Here is a 26335-nt window from a genome sequence, read left to right as displayed (position 1 = left end):
TGTGGCTGGATACCTACTCCATTAACCTTAACTAAATTCAGCTGAAATAACCCTGATCCTAAGGGAACATAATTCAACCCAAAACAATAAACTGTAATTAAAGATAATATAATTTGAGAACAACAAATTAACACTTCATATTATTGGTCTGTTGTGTTATAGGAAAACATATATCTTTAAATTATCCCTTTTCTCTATTTGTTAAAGACATCATCAGACTTGTTTTTATGCTTTTAAAATAACTAGTGCCGAGCTAGGTGTGGTGGTACACACCTGTAATTCCAGCACTTAGGAAGTTGAAGGAGGAGGGTGTGGTCAGCCTGAGCCTCATAGTGAGACCCTGTCTCTCAGTAAGATGAGTGGTGCTGGCAGAACCTGGCTTCTTAGCTTTGATGCTGTATCTCTGTCTGTCTGCCTGTCTATCTCTTATCTGTCCATCATCTACCTATTCATTATCTGTCTATCATCCATCTATCATCTAGCTAGCTAGCTGTCATCTTCCGTCTACCCACCTACATACATATGTGTGTGTTTTTATTAGTTAAAAAAACAAAAATTCATTAAAAGTACAATTAATTTTTATTAGCATACACTTTAAAATTCAAACTTGTCTAAGGCAACAGCCAAGTCTTCAGCAAACAAGCCAGAAAGAGTGGCTTAAGAAGAGCGGGCATGAGCACTCACAGAGGTGCAAGGCTCGTCTCTTTGGAGTATGTCATGTCCTCAGGGGCTCAGGCTGGTTTCTCTTATCCAACCACAGCTGTCTCCCACACAGGTACAGCCTAGGTTTGGGGGTACAGGCTGCCCTCACTAGCAGCCAACATCCTACTTTGCTGTGGGCTTTGGTAGGTAAGGATGGAGAAATTGTTGAGGCTTCCTCTCCAGCTCCTCACAAGATTTGGTCTGAAAGTTAACTTGCTTCCCACCTCCTCCCCTCAACATGAGGTGGCTCCTTGCCACACACCCACACACTGTACCGGATAATGTCGTCCTTCTATCAGCCAGATGAGAATGTCGTTCACCTCAGTCCCGCATGCTCTGTGACCGAGACTCAGTTGTCACATCTTCACCAAGTGTTGTGACCCAGACAAATGCTCGGTCTCACCTCCTGGACTGCAGTTTTACTTTGGATTTGTCACCACCTCTGGGCACACCTTACAAAGTGGCCGGATTGGGGTACTGAGTTCTGCTCCCAGGAGGGGAGATCTTAACTAGTGAGATAAACATTCACATCTGCTCCTACTTTTAACTTTAATCCCCCAAATACTTAGACACTGTAGGGCTGGGCTTGCTTTTCAGGGAAAGTGAGCCATTCTGCTCCCCACTCTATGTTCTTCAGGAGCATTTTCTAGATTTCCTTCATTCTTAAGTGATTACATACCCCCAAAAGTGATTTATTTTAAGAGAAGCAGCATCCGTGATATGAAATAAATCACGTTATTTCAGGAGTCTGCATGTCCTCAAAAGGGAACTCCAAAGGAAAGGCAACCGTATAGCCTTTCTTCCCCATAACCAGCACGATGCTAGGCAGCCTCAGAGAACAGGTCCAAACTCGTGGGCTAGCCTGGGGTTTATTTCTCTTGTGTCTTCTTTTTCCTAGTTAAAATTAATTTCTAGTTGAGCAAACTTGAGTGCTGACAATAGTGAGTGATATTTATGCTCTGTAGACTTCAAGTTCTTCCACTTGACAGGAGTTATTCCATTATTTTCTAAGTGGATCTGTCTGTCTCTGTCTGTCTGTCTGTCTATCATCTATATATACATGATCTATCATCTATCTACTATCTATATATTTATTCTCTATCATCTATTATCTAATCTATCATTTATTATCTATCATCTGTTCTCTTCATCTATTATCTATCTTATCTAGATCTATATATCTATCTATCATCTATTTCCCTCCCCATTTCTGTGCATGTGTGCACACGTGCGTGTGCATGTCTGAAAAGTTGTTATCTGTGCTATGCAGTACTCTGGCTTACTACTAGAAAGTTTTTCACCTACGCTGGTTACTTAAGATTCTAAAACTTGCCAGTCAGCGGTGGTGCACACCTTTAATCCCAGCCTTCGGGAGGCAGAGATATGTGGTCTCTGAGCATTTGAGGCCAGCCTGATCTACAGAGAGTTTCAGAACAGCTAAGGTTACACAGAGAAATCGTGTCTCAAAAAAACAAGAGTCTAAAACCTTTCCATTCAAGCATGTTATCCCAGGACTCATCTTAAAGGAATCCCTTTCCAAGAGTTAGTCATTAGAGTTATGCTTATATCCCAATATTTGGGAAGCTTATTTGTTGTTGGTTGTTGTTTTACTTTTTTGACTCTTTACTCTTCTGGGGGGCCCACCACCCAGCCTCCAAATAAATCATGCATGGAGTCTTACTCTTTCTTATCTATGCCCAACCTTAGCTTGGCTTATTTCTAACCAGCTTTCCTTAACTTAATTATTCCATCTACTTTTGCCTCTGGACCTTTTCCTTTTCTTACTTCTGTATATCCTACTTTCACTCCTACTCCATGGCTGACTGTGTGGCTGAGTGGCTGGCCCCCAGGGTCCTCCTCTCCTTGTTCTCTTGCTATTCTTTTTTCTGCTCCTCTTTGTTTATACTTCTGTTTATCCTCTCTGCCTGCCAGCCCCGCCTATGTTTTCTCCTGCCTCGCTATTGGCCATTGAACTCTTTATTAGACCATCAGGTGTTTTCGACAGGCAAAGAATCACAGCATCAAAGAATTAAACAAATGCACTATAAAAAAAAAGCAACACATCTTTACATGATTAAACAAATGTTCCAGAGCATAAACAAATATAACACGCCTTAAGATAATATTCTTTAATATTTATTCAGGAGAATTGTTGCAAGTTTGAGGCCAGCCTAGCTTATATAGTAAGTTCCTGGTCAACTAGGGAAATGTGAAATACCACCTAAAAATAAATAGATAATTGCTTTTTAAAAATAAGAATCATGGGTTTTTTTTCAGAAATCTTAATCTTACTTCTTTATTTTCTTTTCTGTTATTCCAAACAAAGCAAGCTGTTATATTCATATTGAAAACATGAAATGAATCGATCCTAGTAAAGGGTGATGGTTGTCTTGAGACAGGATGCTGGGCTTCCATGATACTCAAGGAGTGGGACTGGGTTGAACTTGACTTTTCTGTTCCTAACTCATTTTCTCAGTTCTGTGGGGTTGTCGAAAGAATGGTGTTCTTCTTTTTAAATAGTGTCTTTCTTCCAAGAACTGCATTCTCAAAGGAGACACCCTCTACAGAGGAGTAGCCTCCCCCACCACTAAAATGTCACAGCTGCTTTAGGGCAAGTTGGAACTCTGCAAAGGGCGCAGGGATAGCAGTAGGCAGGGGTGTGAATTCAGAATGTGAGGTGAACCACAGGGGAGGAGGACCCTGCTACCCCTGCTGGGTGCTCTGAAGTGGGAGCAGCAGCCTTTCGGGCTGATGTGGGCACTTTTTATCACACCATGTCACCGCTTTCAGTTTTCTGCTGCTACTTCTTTCTCACTGGGTACCATTGAGACAGTGATTTTCTTCTTTTATAAATGGAGTGGAGGGGAATTTGGATCTCTTCGGACACTTGGGTTTTATCTACCTAGAGCATCGCATTTCAGACCCTCCTGGTAGGTGCAGCTGTGTGAGAATAGGAGTATAGTGTTTGCATAAATGAACTCGAGAAGGATATCAAACAGCATGTCATGAAATGCTAGGTTATAGACTAAGGACTCCAGGGGAATGTAAGATGGCAAAGGATAGGAAAGTCAGGATAGACTGGTCTGGGAAGGGCTGTGTAGGGTGTGGACTTTGAGGCTTGACCTTCAGTGTGGATATTCACATCGAGTTGGAGGGAAAACGTGGCTGTTCCATAGAATGGGAACGTTAGAATCAAAGGACCCAAAAGGGTCGACAGGTGGTGCTGGAGACTAGGTGTTATCCTGTTCCAGACAGAGTGATGGGTTCCCCTCCCTCCCTGTTATTTGTGAGATTCCTCAGAGTTTAGTTTATTTCTGTATCTCTTAGAAGCCCAATTAAAGAAAAACTAGCACCTTGCATTTTAAAATACTGGCTTCTGTGAGAAAACCCTGTCATTGTGCACACACAGGTTCCTAGACTGCAGGACTGGAAAGGAAATGTAGGCGTTTTCCTAACCTGAAGACGAGCGTGTCCTATGCTTCATGTCCTCTATTGAAAGACACGCTTTTGTCTTCGTGCTGTTTAGTGTTGTCAACTTGATAGGTTCCAGGATCACCTAGGAGACAAGCCTCTGAGCATGTCTAGATTGGGTGGTCTGAGGTAGGCGGGGCCACTGTAAATGTGGATGGCACCACTGTACAGTCTGGGACCCGGACTGGATAAAAAGGAGGACAGGAACTGAGCACCAGCGATCAGCACTGTTTTCTGACTGTGGATGCCATGTGACCAGCTGCCTACCACTCCTGCCGCCTTGACTTCCCGCCATGAGGGACTGTATCCCCTTGAACTGTGAGCCAAAAGAGGCCCGTTCTCTCCTTTAAGATGCTTTTGCTGTGTTACTTTTACCACAAGAGAAATAACTACGATAGTCTCCCTCACATGGTGGTGGCGGTGTTGTTTTTTGTCCACTGTTTGTTATGCTTTAATTTGAATCTCTATCTTGCTTTGTGGTCTGAAAATGATCCTTTCCTAAAATACCTCAAGAGCACCATGTGCTGGGCCAGACTGCTGAACACATTTAATGTGTCTGACCTTGGCTCGTGTTTAGAAGAAAGTTAGTAGACTAGCATTACATATACTCATATATGTCAGGTAGTTATTGGCAGATACACATCTGCCAAGCACTTAGCATGATGTCAAGGTGACTTGTAGACCAAGGGCGTCCTTATTTTTCATACTACCATACAGCAAATGTAAAGTAAAATAGTACTTTTCCCCCAGAAGCACGAAATTGGGAGAGATGTAAAGACTTGGAGAATTTACATAAGATCATCAAAGTTACTGTTTTGAGCAGATGTGAATTTTATGTGCATGAGGCAAATTCCTTGTTCTCTTTCTGCTGCTCGTGTCTGTCATCCCAGTTCATTCTCTAAAACCCAGGCAGCTCTGAAGAGCTCTTTCCAGAAGACTCCAGCGCCGGTACCCTTAGTTCTTCCTCTAGCTCTTTTGTGGGGTTCCCCAGTCTTGGCTCACTTCTTCCACCTGGGCTCCCAAAATTGCACTCTCCAGACAGAGTGACCCTTCTGTCACTGCACTCCATGGCAGCTGATGGGATCCCTCTCACACACTCACTCATCCCAAATGACAGTGGCAGGTCTTCCTCGACGGAGCCAAACTCAGCTCCTGGGTATCTCAGACACTCCATCAAGATTTTCTCAAGCCAAGTGACGAGGTGGGCCTGTTTTCCCCATCTTGAAAACACTCGTGGGCTTCTTCTAAGAAAATCAGCACTTTCTTTCTGTCTTCTGCTCCCAGGGAACAATCAGACCTTTCGTGCTCCTCTCTGCTTGGCGATGAGAGCAGAGCAAAGGCATCTGAGTAGGCGCTGTGTGCCTTGCTGCTCACACCAGCTGCAGATTCCTTTGGGATGTCAAATGTCGACAGGCATTTCTTCATGAAGTATTTGCCCCAGCTAGGAGTCATCGTGAGGCTGGTAGATTAGTGCTTTTGAAAAATCTATTAATTATTATCTTATAATTTTATATAGAAACTCGGCAGTTTCAAGCAGATATACATCAGAGGAAGTAAGTTAACCCTGGCCTATCTCCAGTGGTTCGAAAAGCATGCTATAAATAGCACAGTCCAAATGCATGCATGAATGTAGTATTTAAAGTCTGGAGAAGTAGGTCTCCTGTCTTGCTTCTTCTCCTTCCAATGGTGACAGATTCTTCATAGCCTGAAAGTAAAAGGAGAATCATATGCATAGCATATGTGGCATTGGGTCATGATGCCAAGACACAAATACACTGGGTTTCCAGGCTCGCGTCCAGTTATTCGAGACTGGAGCCAGAAAATCTCTCATTGTCCCAGAATAGTCTTTCGAGAAGGTCCTTGGACATCACCACTTAAACCATAGAGGTCAAACGATGAACTGAAACTTGGGTCTTGGGCTGGATCTTACCCTTCCAAGTCTTCCAGTTGCCAACCATCCTTTGACTGCTCTCTGCCAGCCTGACAGTAGCCAGGTACATTTTTGTGGCCAAACCATGTGATTCTAAGGTCAGGAATCTGCCACCCCCTGCCTGTGGTCTTGGACTTTGAGTTGGGCAGTGAGGCTAGCTTGGATGGGTTCTTGGCCAAGGGGAAGCCAGCTCCTGTATGCTCATTCATTCCCATCCAGCATTCTGTTGGTGTTTACTTGTTGTTATTCTTTCTTGAGAAAGTGTTGCCCGTTGGAGGAGGGAAGGCCTCTCTCCTGGGCTGTAACCGAAGGAGGGGAAGCACGAGTCAGCAGGTGCATTTGCCAGCAGAGATGTGTTTTTGAAGCAGACCTCTGATTCTGTCGGGGCTGGCTAAGACTGCCAACTTTGAGCTCACTTCCTTGGATGTGGTGCCATTAGCACAGAAATAACAAGCATTCAGAATAGAGAAGCCAGGCTTGAGTTAATTAAGCCAGCTTTGGGAATTTCCCTTCATTACAGATAGTCTTTGTGTGTTGCAGAACGCAGAGAAGTTTATAGAAAAATGTAAAATGGAAGGTGCCTGTTATATTACCACTGTTAAGTTCATTTCTTAAAAATAGCTTTTTCTTGTTCTTGGTGCATATAAAGAGTTTTTAAATTGAGTAATACATTCTTTTTTCCTCTCGATTTTCCCTGAATATTTTGCTGGTGATGACTTGGGTGAATAATGTATACTTAAACTAAGCTTTTGAGCGTGGATCACAAAGATAATGCTTTTATTCAAGAAAGCATCTGGTTTCCTGATATGGGTTATATGTCCACCCTTGCCACTTTGAACCCAGGGATGGCTTACTGGCCAGGCACAGTTACAGTCTTGGCTTCTCTGAGAAGAGGAGCTAACCAAACTGCCTCCTGCCATGAAGGGTTCCAGCAAGTTCTAACCTTTTGCTCAAAAATGAACAGAGGTAGAGGAAAGAAAGAACAGAAATAGAAATGGCGGTTTGAATTGTTTCTACAGTGAACTCAAAGGACTCGAGTATTTAGTTACTTTTAAGGGATCAAAAACTAAGTACTGGGAGACCACCAAGGGTAAGTGTGACCATAAGGCCAGCTGATAGCACGGGGAGGTTATTGGCACAGCTCAAGGCTCCCACGTCTCCTGCTTGCTGCCCCCAGCAGCCTGGCACCACTTACCTTCGTCCTGTGTGAGGAGAACCATGTTTGTTGGCACTGCCTTTCAGCACTCTGATGGCTAACTGGCGTCATCCACAGCAAGTGACTCAGTAGCACTGAGACCTGCTAAGTGAGGTAAATATTGATCATGGCAACTGTATTACAGCCATTATCGACCCACACTGGATAGCGGGATGTAAGTTCTGGACCATCATTTTAGGGCGAGTGTTGAGCTGTATAGAAATACCGTAGCAACCCGATTGCAACCCGAGAACTCTCAAAGGTAGGGCTCTGTTAGTCATGCATAACTGAAATATTACTGGAACATGATACGCCAGTTACATAACCCCAGCTAAAGTAGTTAATGCTGGTGGAGCTTGTCCTGTTTGCATTATGCATTATGTCAGCCAGGCTTCGGGAAGGCTCCCGTTTCATCGAGTCCAAGTGGCACACTTCCTATGTTTTAATGTCTACAAATCAAGACTCTTCTTGCCATCCATAGTCTGTCATTTTTTAACAGTGTGTTTTCTTTCTTAGTAGTGCCTAAAATAATACAGCTTGAACTGGATGGCATCTTAGAGTGCATAAAATATGTTCATCTCTATGTTCATTTTCAGGCTCCGGGCCCTGTTTGTAGCTACTCAGTTCTAGTAATTGGAAACATGAGTGTTCTCAAGAGGCTCGTTTATCAGTATTTAGCTGCAAATTTGTTTTCCAGCCTTAGATAGTTTTCTGTAATTTAGTCCGTTAGGAGAGAAGGAAGCTAAGAATCAGAAGTCCTGCCAGTATTTTATATATTAACATCATAAAGCAAAAATAACCACCCCGGGTATTAGTGTTTCTATCTGCATCAGAGTGAACTAAAAAAATAGTCTAGCTTATTCTTTTAAGTGTTGAACTGGTTGTTCTTCAGTTATTCTATAAATGCATGAGTGTACACACACACACACACACACACACAGAGAGAACCTCAATATAATCAAAGAGATTTCATTCATTGAATTTCTTTCTTTGTTTCTTTTTGCTATTGTTTTGTTTTTGTTTTTCAAGACAGGGTCTCTCTGTGTAGCCCTGAGTGTCCTGGAACTCACTCTGTAAACCAGGCTGGCTTTGAACTCAGAGATCTGCCTGCCTCTGCCTCCCAAGTGCTTGGGTTAAAGGCGTGCGCCACCATCATTCATATGCCACCCTGCTCATTTATCATTTCTTAAAGGGATTCAGTTCAAGCTTGTTGGTATGATTTTAAAAGTATTAAAAATCCATTAAGTAATACCAATGTGGTTATTTTCTGGCTGTGTTTTTTTTTTCTTATTGGCAGTGGGTTTGGGAAATGTTTGTTTCTTTGAGTTTTTGTTTGTTTTTTGTGTGTGATACTGAGGGGCAAACCTAGAGTCTTGTACATGCAATACAAGCATTCTACCATTTATTCAAACCCCTAGACCTTTTCGGTTTTTTTGTAATAGGGTCTCACTAATTTGCCTAGGCTGGGCTTGAACTTGTAGTCCTGCCTCAGGCTCTGAAATGGCTCAGATTACAAGCATACATCACAACAACTGGCCTGCCTAGGGTTCTTAAAGCTAGCCTCAAAACATAAGCTTAAAGTCTCAACTGTTTGAGAGGCTGAGGCAGGAGGATTGCAGAGTCTTTCTGGATACAGAGTGAATTCAAGGGTAGCCTGTGCGAATTATCAAGACTCTGACTTAAGTAGTAAGAAAGGGCTAGGAGAAGAGTGTGGCTCGGTGGTAGAGGGTTTGACTTGCACGTAGGAATCTCTGTTGAGTCCTCGGTACTGGAAAAGAAAAAAACATACATTTTAACTTGATAGTATGTTCTTTCCAACTTGATAAATGATTATCTGTCACTAGAAAACTTCAGTCTAATTATGAGTATTTCAAAGTACTTCACCCTCCAAAAAAAAATCACATTTTCCACTACATACTATTGTTAAAGTCTTTAAGCAGCTTGAAAGGTTTTGATTTAAAATTCCTATTTTTAATATTAAAAAGTTTTACATTTATTTTCTGTATGTATATATGTATATGTGTATGTACATATATTGTGTGTGTTTGTATGAGGGCCAAAGTGGATGCCAGAGGACAAGTTGGGGGAGTTAGTTTCTTCTTGGAGATATTTTATGAAGGATTTAATAATGCCTTTTTACTGTGGGATAATGCTCTTATACCCTGTAAAGATTTGTCACTTGTATTGGTTTAATAAAGTGCCTATTGGCCAGTAGCCAGGCAGGAACTATAGGCAGGGAGACCAGACTAGGAGAATTCTAGGAAGAGGAAATGAAGAGTCATTCACCAGACAGACACACAGGAAGCAAGATAAGAATGCCTCACTGATAAAAGACACCACACCAGGTGGCTAACATAGACAAAAATTATGGGTTAATTCAAATTGTAAGAGCTAGTTAATAATAAGCCCGAGCTAATAGGCCAAACAGTTTATAATTGTTATAAACCTCTGTGTGTTTCTTTGGAACTAAGAGGCTGCATGACCAGGCAGAACAGGAACTTCTGTCTATTCCTTTTATGAAAACAAATATTAGTTTTTGTCTTAAAATCTTTTAAAGTTTATGCAATGTTTTATACACACTAAAAATTCAACTTTAGTCTTTTATATAAAACTTCTGCTAAAAGAATAAAATAGAGTCATTGGCTTACATTCTTTTATGTAAGCATTCTTCCAGATATAATTAATTTAACCTCCCACTTATTTTTATCAAGCCACTAAGGTAGAGGAGAAAAATATCAGACTTAACTCTCGAGTCAGTTCTCCATACTCTATGATAATGTGAAACTACACAGATTGTCTTCTGGTTCTTCAGCTTTTATAATATATGAAAATATATATAAAAAAATGAGAAAATCATCCCCAAATGTAAACACATTTAAAAATGAATACAATAACATTTTCTATTTCCTTGGAGTTTTGTGTTTCTGTTTTTATTGTTTTAGCATAAAATGATAACTTCATTGTGGCACTTTTATACATACATTGTACATACAGTATACATACATTGTAAGTTGCTCTTATTTGCCCAGTCTCAATGCTATCTGCTGCCACTCCTCCTTGCTTCCACTGTCCTACTATTTAATCCTCTTTGGCTTTTATGCCATACACACACGTGTTTATATATGTCACACATACACATATAAAATACATATATATTGTATATTTTAATACATATACTGACAGGTACATTTATATGTACATAAGCATATGTATAATCTTATGTATGTAGGCATAATACTATATATATATAAACTTTAAAGGTTTTAACTTCACATTGCATAAGTTCACACATCAATACTGCATAGCAGGTGTGTGTATGTGTGTGTGTGTGTGTGTGTGTGTGTGTGTGTTATCATTGCCATGCTTCAGATCACATCAACCCATGGCCCTGTGAACACTAGGCAAGCTCTGCCCTGCTAAGCAGTGTCCCCAGCCTGCTGGACATCTTATGTTCAGTGACTGTGAAGTGCTTCCCTTTATGGTCCTGATTTGTTCAGCTATTCCCATTAGGTTGCTATGCAGTTGTTGTTGTAACAAGCGTCCAGCTGACAGCAGGGAGGCTCGGCTAGGAGAGAGGTACCTGACTGGTGTGGCAGTGACCGGCATCCATGTCAAGGAGACCCATTAGTGGGAGACTAAGGAAGAAAAGCTAACCTTAGTTCCCAGCTGTCGGAACGAAAGGGAAGAAGTGGCTATAAAAACTCCTACAAGCTTCAAGGATAAACCCTGCAAACTTAAGAGCCACAGGTAGCTATGCCCAGGACAGCTAACTGTGAGGTTCAGACTTTAAAAATCGAAACAAAATCCCCTCTGCTGGTGGTCGGACCTGCAGCCAACTTGAAAGGCATTTGTAAGCAAGCAGATGGTGACTTTGATTTAGGAGATTTGGTGGTAAGACAAACAGTGAGGATGGTGGGGGAAAGGGAGCTTGCTGGTGTTGACTTGCTCATGCTCACAAATGCCTCCTGCCAGCAAAATAAGACTTCCAGCGTAGAGCTTCAACCTAGAAGACAGTTTGTGTGGGTGCCCCGTCTTGTTAGGCCTGAAAACTATCGTTCAGGAAATACCCTTTGCTTTTCAGAATTTTCAAGGGTTTGGTTTATTCAAGAGAGGGAAAAAAATGTTTTTCAGGCAGCCTCTGATGAAGCTGAGTTGAATGGCCAAGAGGATGAGGACGGCGGTGGGAAGTCTGGGGCACAGGACGCGGAGCCAACATCAGCAGGTGTGTCTCATGCGAGTTTTCAGGTAAAGCTTGGTGACTTGTGAGGTAATGGTGCCAATTTTTCCTGCTAAACGGCAGGGGAATGTCCGGCTCTGTAGTTGTGCTGCCACCTAGAGGCGCTGGGGAGAAATTCTCACCATGGCATTAATGTTGCTATAAAAATAGGAACTCAGGCTTTGGAGATAGACAGACAGACAGACAGACAGACAGACACACACAGAGAGAGAGAGAGAGAGAGAGAGAGAGAGAGAGAGAGAGAGAGAGAGATTGATTCTGATATTCTCTAAAGGTATATCTGAACTGCCCTGGTCACTTTGTAGTCACTGTGATAAATATCAGATTTCACCTTAGAACTCCCAGATCCTTCCATCCTTCAAAGGGAGTCAGGGCAGGAGCTCAGGTCAGGACCATGGAGGAACACTGCTTGCCTGGAAGGCACTATAGAGGAAGGCGTGATGTCAGCCTCTAGTCTCCAGATGAGGACAGCAGCACACACAACAAGGGAAAGTTAGTCACCCCATCACAAGGACAGATGGGTCTATGGACATCCTGCCTTCTACCCCACTGTCATTAAATATTCTGTGTCACGTGTTACTCAGAATCATAACTCTGTTACAAACAGTCTTGGCTAGCAGGACAGTTTGCTGGGAACCCTGCTGTCCTGGCCCTTGGCCGCGCATCCTCGTGCAGTGACCCAGCTTGTCCTCAGGAGGGAGCACTCTGATGAAACGTTCCTGGTGACTGTGAAGGGAAATGATCCATTGTATGGTTTCCTTTTCCTCCTGCTCCCACCTATGACTTCCCTCCAGAGCCACAGCATTTTACAGCAACGGTGACTCGCTGCAGCCCCACCGTGGCCTTTGTGGAGTTCTCCCCCAGCACGCAGCTGAAGAACGAGGTGCCAGAAGAACGAAACCAGAAGAAGCCAGAAAATGAGATGAGTGGGAAGGTAGAGTTAGTGCTGTCACAGAAGGTGAGGACACAGCGGAGTGGAGAGTTCAATCCACAGGTTGACATGGCTTCTGGGGGTGGCCAGCAGTCACAAGGGCTGACGGTCTCACCCGATCGTTTATCCTGTCTTCAGTGCATGTTCATTGTTAAACATCACACACACACACATAACACACACACACACACACACACACACACACACACGTTATAAAGAGATGCCAAAACCAAGGCAACTTATAAATGAAAACATTTAATTGGGGGATTGCTTAGAGTTTCAGGGGATGAGTCCATTTTCATCAAGGTAAGAAGTGTGACATCAGACAGGCAGGCAGGGTGCCGGAGCAGTAGTTAAAAGCTAATATCTGATCCACAAGCAGAAAACAGAGGGAGACAAAAGACAGACAGACAGACAGACATAGAGAGAGACTGGGCCTACTATGCGCTTTTCAAACCTCAAAGCCCACCCCAAGTGATATCCCCTTCTTCAAAAAGGCCACAACTCCTGATCCTTCCCCAAACCATCCCACAGACGAAGGAAAAAGCATTGAAATATATGAGCCTACAGGAGACATTCTTATTCACACCACCACTGAATATGGAGAGAGAAGGGGAAATACAGATATTTGCATTATGAATATATCAAATGCCTTAGCACACACAAACACATTTGTTACATATACAGACAATAGGATGAGCGAGGGGTTCCAGGACAGGCTCCAAAGCTACAGAGAAACCTTGTCTCGAAAAACCAGGAGAAAAAACCACTTTCAAGGGTTCTCGGGTTATCTGTTTTGTTTGTTCTCTATCATAAACCTTTTGTCTATTTAGTAAACATGAGTCTCAGAATCATATTAAAGCATAAAGTATCCAGGATTCCCAGGTTTTTCTTGGTAGCAAATGCTACTAGATCCCCACCTTTAAAATTCTGTGCTGTTGACTGCAGGTTTGGAAGCTCTAGTGGTTGGTTAGCAAATGGAATAGCAGTTCCCCAACACACCCCATCTGTGGCCCTCTCCCCTCTCTCTCCGTCTTAGATAATGGTGATCACCATGCTTGCAACAGCTTTGATTTTCAGATTTCACTTGGGGAATGTCACCTTTGTAAAAGCAAAGCACCAGACTGGCATTTCTGCTATGTTTAATTCTTTCATTTGCAACCAGCTCTTCTCTGAACCTCCTTGTCAGTCTACACCATTCAAGAAGTAGTTTCTCTGAGCTTAAGGCTCGAGGGTTGTCAGGGCCAGGGAGGTGGCTCAGAGGTTAAGAGCTCGGTTCCTAGCACCTATATCAGGTGGGTCACAGACAGCCATGACTTCATCTCTAGGGAGACCCAATACCACTTTGTGGTACTTGTTACACTTACATTCACATACTATCATACACACACTCACAGAAAGAGACAGAGAGAAAGTTATAAGTAAAAATGAATATTTAGAAAAGTAAGACTAGCATGTTGTGAACTTTGATACAACCAGACCTTAAGTATTTGCTGTATGTTAAATGCTGAAGACTATACAGCTGTCTGGTTGACCACAGCAATGCTGACCAATGTGACTGATTCTATTTCCTTCAAGCTTCTCTTAGGATTGAATATAGTCTTAATAAAGAAAAATAAAATGCATCAGAGAAGGAGTAAATGTTGCCGAGCCAACAGCTACAAGTTAGAGTGAAGTCCTGTGAGAGGCAAAATGGACTAAACCCAAACAGCTGCCTTCCGCATTCAGATTCAGGAGTCTGTGACTCTTATCTTAGGCACTGTTGAAATACTTGGCATTCTGTCTCTGGCAGTAAATTGATTGGAAGCAGTAGGACAGCAAGATGGTGCTTTGACTCTAGAAGAGTCTTCAGACTTGGAGGAAACAAAATCAGATAGCAATGATATTTTAAAAATCTTAAAGCAAACACAAGAATTTTTAAAGCCTAAAAGCGCCTCAAAACTGTAAGGACCCCTGTGCTGGCACTAGCTGTTTTGGCAATGCATCTTTGTCATTGGGCAAAGTATACATGAGTTGCATAACTTTGTGAGAGAGTAGAGTACTGTCTTCAGAGTAATGTCCATTAAAAGTGGATTACTATAATGCTTAGCCTTACAGCCAGAACTATGTAGTAAGATCCTGTGCAAAAAAAAAAAAAAAAAAAGTGGGGGAGGGGGAGGCTCCAATGTCTTCTGTGGTTGAAGAGAGGGGATCACCATATTCTTATGCCCTTACTTAATTTCTAGAGAAATACCAGCCACTTAATTGATTCAGTAAAGTGTGAAAAAAAATCATTAGGGAAGGAAAAATTGTATTGCAAAATTAAATGTTTAAGCTCACCGGCTTGTTTAAATAGTCATAGTGTAAAATCGAGCTGCAGGTTAATTGCTGGACAGTCTGTCTAGTGTTTGTGTCTGTTGCTGTGTTTCAGGTAGCAAAGCCAAAATCCCCAGAGCCAGAAGCAACCTTGACGTTTCCTTTTCTCAACAAAATGCCTGAAACCAACCAATTGCACTTGCCAAATCTCGATTCTCAAGGTAAGGAGGGGAAAAGTGTTCTCTTAGATCTTCCTAGTCTGCTGGGCCCACCTATGGGAAAATGCACCTCACAGGAATAGCTGGTAGCATCCTTCATGTGATGTCCCTGTAGCCACATTCCTCACCAGAGTCTGTGAATTGAGAATTTCAGATGGGAAAGCTGAGAGGCACGTTCAATTTGACACCAGGAACCCTGCCATGAAGACCACCTTGTCAGCTAGGCATTGTGGGTACAACAGGGCCTGATAGTATTGAGACCTTCAAACATGTTTTGTCTTGGCTCCAAAACATGATAATTAAAAATAAAAACTCAATTTGTTTTTTAAAAAATCTAATATTATATGAACTTTATTATTAATTACAGTCTATAAAAATACCCATTTTACTTAATATTAACTTTGGGGAAAGTGAGAGTTTTTGTTCTTTTTGTTTGACCTAAGTCTTGGGTGTCCACAATGATTAGTGTAGTCACTCAACCAAAATTTTACTCTTTCAAAACATTCTTCATGACTAGGTAGTGGGTGGGGGGGTGCATGCTTCTAATCCCAGCACTCGGGAGGCAGAGACAGGTGGATATCTGAGTTCAAGGCCAGTTTGGTCTACAGAGGAAGTTTCAGGACAGCCAGGGGAACAAAGAGAAACCCTGTCTCAAAAAAACAAACAAACAAATAAAAATCTTCATAATAAAAACATTTAATATTTTCAAAAATGAAAAGAATAAAATACACGAAACATTTAAAGATACATCTTCAGTATGTGTGTAATAACACATGTACACTATGGATATGTTTTAGTATGTTTAGCACATAACATACTTTGGATACATTTTAATGTGTTTTGTGTATTTGCTATGTTTTAATGTTTGATATAATGTAAGAAGGTAACTTCGAGAAATACGGTAGTTGAGGATCTGTGAAGGACTTAAACTTGTGCTGGCTCCCACTTTGTGGACCATATATGAGTTTCGAACTCACCCTTTGGTTCTTGAAGAACCCAACTTTATGCCCTTAGCTTCGTGAGAAACCCAAGTGCCCACACCACAAGGAAGGACCTTAGGAATGTGAAGTGGGGAATATGGCATTCTGAGAACGCTACCATCCTTGGTGATTATTCCTCCAAGTGGTCCGCCTAAGGCTGCACCAGTGCAGACTCTCTAGGTTGACAACAGCTAGGGTGGGAGGTAGGACCGTAAGGCTCCGTGTGCTTCTTCAACATTTTCCTCCAGTGTGTTTCATAGATCTGTCAGAGAAGATGGTATGATGTCATTATTCATGACTTATTATTGCCTCTCTTTTAAAGAGTGAGAAACTATTTGGGGTCACCATTAACACCATCTGAGTTGGTCTCCCTTAGCTTTCATTGATTGCTTTGCCAGCTGTATGCAGAACAAAAAGCACTCGGTAGGAAGCGAAGTGGTGCACACACATACTAGTGGGTATTTGTCTCTTAATGGAGAGGCAGATGCAGTACCACCTCCAAAACATTTGACCCAAACTTTTCAGCCTTACAGTCCTGAAAATAATTAATAAAAATTAAATCTCACAACTGGGTCAACCAGTTGGCCATATTTAGACATGGTAATTATGTTCCATTTCTAGCACTTTCTAACTAGTAGGTAAGAACTATAGTTAGGTTAACTATGTCAGCCTCACCAATTAGTCCTGATGCCTAATATTTATATTTTTTATCCCCCATTAAATACAAGGCATTTTGGTTTTGAGAAATTGCTATTGAATTAAGGAACTTTATTTCATCTTTTATCCAAGTTTAATGGTTAAAAAAAATAAAAATTTATAGCACCGGAGTATTTTTAAAGGTAATTTCTCAAAGAAGAACTGGGTTTGGAGGCCCTTATTCTGTTAGGACGTGTGGTTCATGAGCTCTGTGATCCTAAGTGTGAGGGCTGGGAGTCAAACACCTGGATTTAAAGCCTCGCTCATCACGTTCTGAGCTGCAGAGTTCCCCCTTTTAGTTTTCCCCGGGGGCAAACTATCACCTGCCAAGGAGACATTACCATCTGCCAGTTTTTAAGAGAGTAGAATTATAATGATGGGGAGTGAAAGTATAGAGCCAGGTGCTAGGCAGAAAGAATAAACTTTTTTAGAATGCTTTTCTAAAGAAGAAAGAAACATTAACAGGAGAGCAGCACAGCTTGAAGCAGTAGTTCTCAGACATGTGTGTGTGCCCGAGCCTGCGGAGCTGGGACCAAACCTTCAGTGTCCGGTCCTGTAGATCTGGCCAGAGATCTTCAGTACTTCTAGCAAGACCATGCGTCCAGGCAGCCCAGGAATCCCAGCCTGGAAGCCACTGACTTGAAGTAGTTATGTAAATGGTGCCTCAAAGACATTGCTGCTGGGCATGACACTGACTGTCTGATTATTTAGACTCTACAAAATGATCTTTCTAGATGCCAGGGGTCTCTGACAAATGCAATCTATGAAGACACGGTTGCGTTTGATTGGACTGTGGTGGGAGAAGCCGTGGCTTATGACCCAGGTCTAAGAATTTGGTACACACTTAAGCGATGGGCTTGAATTCCATCATCCAGTCCAAAAGAACCAGGAGCCCTAGAGCCACACCTCATAAATTCTCTCTCCCACAGAAATTGGTGTCTCCCCAGTTTCTTTGAAATATCTATTTATAGATGCTCACACAGGCCACTGCAGATCTGCCTGTCAGCCCGAATAAGATTCCACAGGCGCCCCCAAACGCACACATGTGCATCAATACAGGCTTTCAACGCTCTGGAAACATTCCTAAAATCCAGTTAAAGCTGGCGGGTTTCTTTTATCCAGCCCTCTGGAAACAGTAAAGTTATGCCAAAGTTATATTTCTATAAAACACAGGCTTTGACCTGCGGTGTTTGTTGCTCTGAGAATTCGCATGATAGAGCCCAATACATAAGGTGCAAATGCTTGCCAGGAGTCGTGTGTGCTTGGCACACTGCACGCTGTCACAGCCATGTACCTGTCTGTATGTGTGACAGGAAAACAGCCACATCCTCGCCCCTTCATCAGGTGTGATGTGGAGAGCATCATCCATCCCACTGTCCATCTCTCCTGCCCTTTTATTCTTCCCCTAAAGTGGCCCCTGCACAGTGTGCCGCTGTTGTCATCATGACCTTTAACCCTTAAACAGTATCCCCGCTAAGTATGGGCCTAAAACCTTTCCCTCAGCACCTCCATAGCAGAAACGCAGACGGCCCACTGTCTGTATCGTCGGGTTTTACATGTGTTCCGGAGAGCTGTCTCACGTTGGGTTGAGTTGTTCAGTTCCTGGCTCAACTAGAGCTGCCCCTTCTTTGACGTGTGGGGGTGTGTTCTCAGTTCTCACCCGGTCTCACGGATTTCTGTTTATTCTATTTTGCCATCTGATCTAGAGGTGCCTAGCAGAGCCAGTGTTCCGCTGAGAGTTCAGAACTCTTGGCTACGGTCCCAGTTTTTCTCCCAGTCAGGTAAACAGCATACTGGGTAGCTGCATCTCTTACATGTAAAAATTCATGTTGGGGCCGCCAATGGTGTCTGTCATCTGTCTTTGTTTCCGATTTAAGATATTTAAAAGAAAAAAAAAGATGCTTGTTTGTGACACACAGTTAGCAATGAGCTTGTTCTTTGATATCAATCAGCACGGTCGTACTAAAATTGGGAGGCTTTCGCAGAGCTTTATATTGATTTTTGAGATGCCAGAGAAATAACACCACCCACCTGGCTCTTTACCATCCTCTGAAGTCAGATGAGAAGCATCGGCCACAGATGTGGTGTTCTCTTGTTAACTGTGTCACTCGCTCCTCTTCCTGGATGGCATCGGCCTCTCTGTGTCGTACTTCTCCGTGTCAGACCGTGGGGACCTGCTCTGTTCGCCAGAACGCAGGGTGTACTAAGACCCGGCACTAATAGCTGTAGTCGTCGCTTCCTAGAGTCTAGTACCTGGCGCTGCTTGGTGGGTCACACTCTCAGTCCTCTTGGTGATGGGCACAACCTGCCAGGCTCTGCTCTACTGTGATTTCCTAATACTGCCCAAGTTAACCTAGGAGCCACCCTCCACTGAGAGGAGCAAAAGACCAGCACAGCCAAAAGCCACCTACACTGATGCCTTCTTTTCTGTCTTTTTACTCTGTGTAGCGGATTCTCCGAGCAGCGAGAAGTCCCCTGTAACCACACCCGTAAGTAGTCCCCCTTAAAGAACCAACTTGTGCGTTTGGAGTGATTTTAACTTATGTTTGATTTTCTTAACGAGTATTCAACCAAAACTGAGATCCAAAAATTTTTTTACTTTGAAACAATTTGATGCTATCTGGTACCAAGATTGTATATCATTATATAAAGTAGTTATCCTGTCCTGCCTGGAAAACAAATGCTGATTTCTTTGTATCCTTGAGCCTGGGTTTACTAGCCGCAGGACACTGGAGGTGGTTTATAAATCCTCCCTGTTTAATCTTCCTTGACTGCACAGTGAGATGCAAGTAGCTTTCTTTTGGGGTGATGGTAAGCCTTACTTGACATCATCATACAGTTGCTGCTATATGGTGCCTGATACAGGAATGCTTCCTCCCTCTCCAGTAACCAGTCCAAGATGCTCCCTTTGTGGCCATGTAGAATGGACCACCGCTTGTCACATACCCTTGATCTCTCCAACCACGTCTCAGAACTAGGAACCATATGTGAAAGCTCAACCATAAACCATCAGTGGTAATCCCGGGTTTCCTGGAAGTTAAGAACCCCAGAATGTCTGTAAAGCAGGCATCACCGCACATAGCCGAAGAGGATGATGCAAGCCATTGACTCCCAAGGTTGTCAAACTATTCATGTGCCCCCGGGTGGGGATGGAGAGAAAAAGTCACTGCAAAAAGATACTGTCATTTCCTGTTGGGGAAAGTAGAATACGTGAGAGAATCCATAGATTCAGGTAGAAAATCCTGCCACAGGATTCTCCGTTCTCCACCTTGCTAAAACCTTCTCTAAAGCTTTTATTACCAGTCTTGGGTTTGAGTATTTAGTATGCCAGCCTCAGGGCTGGGGCTCCACTCATCTTGCTCTCATGGTGACGTTAAACCACTTTGGGAAAGCCACAGTGGTATAAGGAGCTCACTTCAGGAACAAAAGACCCTCGTTCTTAAACGATACTCTCCTGGTATAAGCCAGAATTAGCATGGGCAACAAGCACCATGCCCAGGAGCTCGGGTGCTTCTGAGACTCCTCGTGCTCCCGAGAGACATGGAGCAAAGCCTTCTCGTTCCTGTGGTTAGGCACTGTGTTTCTGTTACCCATAAAGAAGCGCAGAGGCATAGAACCAGCCCGGCAGCTTAGAATCAAAGTAAAAAGGGATTAAGTTTGGAAATGTTTTCTGCCACCAAAGAGGACATTTAGCTGTGTGAAGATTTGTTTCTGTGTCCCTTGGGTACCATATTGGAGGCTATTGTCTTCTTGCCCTGGCAAGGCATCCAGTTCTGATCATGGGGTTGCTTTCTTTGTTTTTCCTGAGCAGTTTAAGTTCTGGGCATGGGACCCGGAAGAGGAGCGTAGGCGACAGGAGAAATGGCAGCAGGAACAAGAGCGTCTGCTCCAGGTAGGACCAGCCTGCTGGTTTCCCCGTGTTCGGTAACTGTGTACTTGCGATGTCTGTTACATTGAATAGACTTTTAGCACAGGGAACATGGAATCCAGTTCTCAGAAACTCAGGAGTAGTTTGTCTATGCCCTGTGTCCAGGCAACCGAGTCTGGTACCTGATTGTTCCTGCTAACAGGTCCAGATGAGGAGTGGGGAGAAAAATATTCACATTAACACTTTAAATATATATATATGTATGTATGTATGTATGTAATGATTAAGGGTCAGTCTACCTGTATTCATTACCTCCTTAGTCACCAGTTCTCAGTTCAAGAAGCAGTGAGAACAAATTGCCGAAAAACCTTTCGATCGCATTAGGTAGAATAAAATTTGACATCAGTCTAATTCCTTTAACAGAATTTCCATTCCATTTTTCAGTGAAAACTGATAATGGCCCATTCTAGAAATATTTCGAGACAAAATGTAACACGCTTCCATTGGCTTCCTGCCTACAGTGACCTAATGACCTCTGAAACTGACCTATTTGTATCCTTGGGGTGTGCCAGGAACACACCTGAATAGTCCGTGTTTAGTTGAAAAGGCGAAGGTACACAGATGTTGCATTAACCGCCCAGTATCCCATGGTTGATAGATGCAGGGCCTGGACCCAAGCCTAAGTCTCTATAAAGCTGAAACCTGTGCTATTTCTGCGACACACCCAGACGCTCACATGGAGAAGTAGTGGAAACCTCGTTGAATTTGATGGTTCCTGCTACGCTAGAACTGAAGTGCAATGCAATTTATTCTCCTTTCTCTTCATATTTTGTCCTAACCCTTTGCCCTGATTCCCATGGGTAAGGGAGTGGGCTCAATGGTAAAAATCAACTATTTGGATTTAGCTCTGCACTTCAGTTAAGTGCCTTGATGACTTAAACGGTAGTAAGACCCTCTGGGTTCCCATCCTAAATCTTTACAGTATCCTGGAGTGAGGGGTCATTTGTTTTGTTTTTGGAATTGGCTTCCGCTTCTTTTGTGTGTTTGTTTTTTGAGACTCACTAGATAACCCTGCCTGGTCTGGAATTTGCAGAGACCCTGCTGTCTCTCTCCTGAGCGCTGGGATTACAGGCATGCAGCACCATGCCCAGCTTCTGCACTGTTTGGTTCTGATAATAAGTTTCACTTGTATCCACGGCTTCTGCCATGGGTTGGCCAACAGTGCTCTAATAGAATCAGCAAGAGCCTTTTGCACCGTGACATAACAGCTGCTGTCTGGGGACACCTCAGTGTCGTCGTCCCCCTCCAAAGAGACACACGGGCCTGTCCTAGCCCCAGACAACGACAGTAACAATCAGGTGTTGGAACATGTGTGCACAAGCGCATGCCTCCTTTGTCTATGAGGTTTTCATTTTTGAGGTTTTCATGGAGTCAATTCTCATTTCAAACACCGATTTTGATCTTCACATACTCTTTTTTTTTTCTGGTGAGCTGTCAGAGACTTCCTGCATATTTTTATATTATTCTTATAAGGAATGTTTTATTATCTCTCAGAAGTGGTGATGAGTATTGCACCCTTTCTGAGCACAGGGATGGAAGCTCTCACACCAAAGCACTGTGATGAGTGGTTTCAAGGCTCTCTTGATTAAAGTTACTGTGAGCTGGGCCTGGAAGGCCTCATCTCATTGCCATGGCCATAAGCAGAGTGCCTCTGCCTCTCAGCTGATGGTTGTCTGGAGCACTTTGGACTTTTCTGCCCTGCCTCTCTTATAAACTTAGTAGGTTTTTATTACCTTTTATTAAACTTCCTTGCCAGCAGTGTTGGCTGGTTTGGGCTTTGATTGGTTGTTATTTATGGGGGTGGGGTTCAAACCCAGACCATGGAACGTGCTAGGCAACTACTTCCCCAGCCCAGCAAAATATTTCTATTGATGAAATAGCAAAACTCACCTCTGAGAGGCTCAGCTGAAGTAGACTCTATGTGTAGCCTACCTAGGAGCTCCCAAGCTGAGGGAGAGTGTTGCTTGTTGATTTTTTTCATCCTTCATGAACAATTGTCTATCTGAAGAGAAATTCTGAAAAACACAACAGCAGAAATCTGGCTTCCCGTGGGATTTTAAATGTCTGTGTTAGTTAATTTTCTCTTGCTGCGATAAAAAAAAAATGCCCTGACAAAAAGCAAGTTAGGAAGAAAGGTTTGTTTTGGCTGACAGTTGCAGAGGTCTACAGTCTGTCACTGTGGGGAAGTCACGGCAGTGGGAGCTGGAGGCCTGGCTGGCAGTGAGGAAGCCAAGTAGTCACCTTTCATTCACACGGTAGAAGCAGAGAGAGAAGAGGAAGGGAGATTGGGCTATAAAACCTCAGAGCCCAACCCCAATGACGTACTTCCTCTGGCCAAGCTCCACATCCTAAAGCTTCCCAAACAGTACCACTAAGTGGGACCAAGTGCCCAGACACACGAGCCAATGGGAGGTGTTCCTCATTCAAACCACCACGTGTACCTGACTTGTACCTAATACCCAGCATCTCTTTCTACGGTGTGCATGCATGAGATTCCAATGTTCTCTCACCAAGAGTATCTTGCAATGTGTTGTGCATGGTGCTTTAGAAGAGGGGGGACATCCCAGCGATGGGGTACGGTGGTCACTCCCAAATGTTCTGTGGACATCCCATGACAGGAGAGGTACCAGAAGGAACAAGATAAGTTGAAGGAAGAGTGGGAAAAGGCCCAGAAGGAGGTGGAGGAAGAAGAACGCAGGTACTACGAGGAGGTAGGAAATTGCCAAGAAGAATGTGGCTTTGTCAGCACAGTCCCTTTAGTCTGTCACCTCCCTTTGTGTCTGCAGTGCATGCTGGTTGTGGGGTGTCTGACTCTTTCCCACAGCAGTGTCGCTTTAGTCTCTGGAAAGAGAACCACATCATACGGGTTCTGACAGACCACAGGAACCCTCCACCATGTGGGCTGTAGGAAGAACGGATTGAGCCATGTTGAAGAAGCCGCTGTAATCACATCAATATCTGATTCTTCATCTATGTTAGATAACATAAAAACAGCAATATCAGGGCTGGAGAGATAGCTCAGTGGTTAAGAGCACTGCCTGTTCTTCCAGAGGTCCTGAGTTCAATTCCTAGCAACCACATGCTGGCTCACAACCATCTGTAAGGAGATCTCATGCCCTCTTCTGACCTGCATACATAATAAATAAGTCTTTAAAATAATTTTTAAAAAAAAGCCAGGTAGTGGTGGCACACGTCTTTAATCCCAGCATTTGGGAGGCAGAGGCAAGTAGATCTCTGTGAGTTTGAGGACAGCCTTGTCTACAAAGCGAGTTCCAGGACAGCCAGGACTGTTCACAGAGAAAACTTGTCTTGAAAAACCAAAAACCAAAAAACAGCAACATCTTTATCTCTGTGTGTACTCACTTACAGTAAGAGTGTTTGTAGTAATGAATTTGTTTTGTAAGATAATTTTAGCATTGAAGTTAAATACATCCTTACTACTGTCAAAATTACAACATCAAGCTGGAGGACTTGTAGAGGAGACTTGTGTCCTGGTGATGTTTTAACAACAGCAGCAGAATTTGCAGAGGCTGTCTAAAGCGTCTGCTATCTAAAGTTTGTTGTCAATATCGTTGGGAACTTTGCCTTCCACATAGCTGATTTAGCTGATGAGCTCCACAGTAGTTTTTCTTCACCCTGTTCTTCTAATTAGTTAAACACTAGTTAAACTTGGTGTTTGTAAATTCAATACGAAGTTCTAAACTCCTGCCTATTTGGTGTATTTGATTTGTGTGCTCTGGAAAAATGCAATTTCCTTAATGCCATACTTTCTTGTATATGTTCTGATGAATCTTCTTTTCCTGGAGTTCCTTAATGTGTCTTTTTCTCTTGACAAATTTTTAAAAACTTTTTTCTTTTTCTTTTTCATTTATCCCTGTCTTTGCCCTAGGAGCGTAAGATAATTGAAGACACGGTGGTCCCGTTCACTCTTTCCTCGAGTTCTGCAGACCAGCTGTCTACTTCCTTGTCTGTCACTGACGGCAGCGGGACTACGGTAAGATCACTGATGGAAGCCGGGTGTGCCATAAGTAACTTAAACCAGGCTTCCCATCACAGTGACTTCACACCAAACCTCGCTGTCCATCCAGAGCCTCGGCAGCTCCTGCGTGGACGCGACACCTGGTGTGTTGTTCCCGCTGTCACCCAGCCCTGGCCAGATCTTCCCAGACAGGCTAGCAGGATCTCCAGTCATAAACCCATGTGCTGGAACATTCTCTCTGCCTGGCTCAAGCATCACTCTTTTCTTCCACAGCCATGTGCCCCCCACCGTGTCATGCATCCCTCTGCATGATTGGCAGCAGATATGCCCCCCCAGTGCATTCTCCACCAGCCGCATTAAAACAAGCCCATTACCCTCAAAATTCAACACGAACCTGACATGTCTTTTGGTAGAGAGATCCTGGAAAGGCTGTGGTCAGCCCCACATCCCCCAAGTAAGGTGGTGGGGGTATAGATAGAAACATGTTAAATAACTCATGGCTACCTAAGGCCATTTGTCCTGAAGTTAGCTGTCCCATGTCTTCATTTTGTTCGGAAAGGAAAGTTTCTTGACCAATCCCTTTTGTGATCATTTTTTAGAAAGATCTCAATGGCACATTTATTCTAAATATTTAGAAATCGTTGATCATTAGTTTAGAAGACTAGTCTTTGAATTGTAGGCAGGGAGACTGACAAACAGGGTTGGGGCAGGAGTAGAAGAACAGGGTGGCTATAATCAGCACGTTGTATGCATGTCTGCAGTCTTGCAGTAGAAGCGCAGGGTGGCTATAATCAGCACGTTGTATGCATGTCTGCAGTCTTGCAGTAGAAGCGCAGGGTGGCTATAATCAGCACGTTGTATGCGTGTATGCAGTCTTGCAGTAGAAGAGCAGAGTGGCTATAATCAGCACGTTGTATGCATGTCTGCAGTCTTGCAGTAGAAGCGCAGGGTGGCTATAATCAGCACGTTGTATGCATGTCTGCAGTCTTGCAGTAGAAGAGCAGGGTGGCTATAATCAGCACGTTGTATGCATGTCTGCAGTCTTGCAGTAGAAGAGCAGAGTGGCTATAATCAGCACGTTGTATGCATGTCTGCAGTCTTGCAGTAGAAGCACAGAGTGGCTATAATCAGCACGTTGTATGCATGTCTGCAGTCTTGCAGTAGAAGAGCAGGGTGGCTATAATCAGCACGTTGTATGCATGTCTGCAGTCTTGCAGTAGAAGAGCAGGGTGGCTATAATCAGCACGTTGTATGCATGTCTGCAGTCTTGCAGCGACTCTCATTCACTTGTACAAAAAGAACATATTAATCATTTCTTTAAAATTTAGAGCAAAAAAAATAGAAGAAAAAAATTTCATTATTCAAAGAGAGGAAAGGGTATGGGTTAGGTTTCAGGTAGTTCATGGTCAGATGTAAGCCATTAGAGGGTGGGTTTCAGAGAGTCCATGCTCAAATAGGAAAGTCGTCTAGTGCGTCTAAAAAATATATTCACAGTGATCCCAATTTTTCTATCAGAATAAAGTGGACTTGGAAAATTCTCAAGACAAAGAAAAAGAGAGAAGACAGAAGATACCTTTCCAGGAGGGCGACAGTGACCAGTTGCTCAAGGCTGGGGAAAGTGGTCCACCCAAGGAGGACAGGTGTGTGCCCATCCAAGACGTGCATGGGAATTCCCACAGCTGGCCTCTGTCATTCCCTCCCAGGAAGGTGGTCCCACTGCTTTAAAATGATCAGTCTAATGGTGCATTCCATGTTGCTTAAACATGCCCCAAC

At 43.2% G+C, this 26335-nt stretch overlaps 1 protein-coding gene across 12 annotated transcripts in view; it reads left to right on the top strand.

Annotated features, from left to right (window-relative positions):
- The window catches only part of Limch1 (LIM and calponin homology domains 1), a 317259-nt gene that overhangs the window by 272706 nt on the left and 18218 nt on the right, over nucleotides 1-26335 (top strand). For 11 of the 12 annotated variants that reach the window (XM_041671170.1, XM_041671169.1, XM_041671162.1 and 8 more), the window contains 8 exons: nucleotides 11430-11520; nucleotides 12330-12493; nucleotides 14877-14982; nucleotides 19104-19144; nucleotides 20467-20547; nucleotides 23202-23294; nucleotides 24473-24577; nucleotides 26078-26202. In XM_041671170.1, the coding sequence (XP_041527104.1) occupies nucleotides 11430-11520; nucleotides 12330-12493; nucleotides 14877-14982; nucleotides 19104-19144; nucleotides 20467-20547; nucleotides 23202-23294; nucleotides 24473-24577; nucleotides 26078-26202 (806 nt within the window). The remainder of the gene's footprint in view (nucleotides 1-11429; nucleotides 11521-12329; nucleotides 12494-14876; nucleotides 14983-19103; nucleotides 19145-20466; nucleotides 20548-23201; nucleotides 23295-24472; nucleotides 24578-26077; nucleotides 26203-26335) is intronic. The other variant, XM_041671164.1, reaches the window with a different exon arrangement.

Source organism: Microtus oregoni, unplaced genomic scaffold (assembly GCF_018167655.1).
Source record: "Microtus oregoni isolate MIOR12 unplaced genomic scaffold, Mior012 000021F_ref0000039, whole genome shotgun sequence".
Lineage (NCBI taxonomy): Eukaryota > Metazoa > Chordata > Mammalia > Rodentia > Cricetidae > Microtus > Microtus oregoni.
This window is presented reverse-complemented; position numbering and strand designations above follow the sequence as displayed.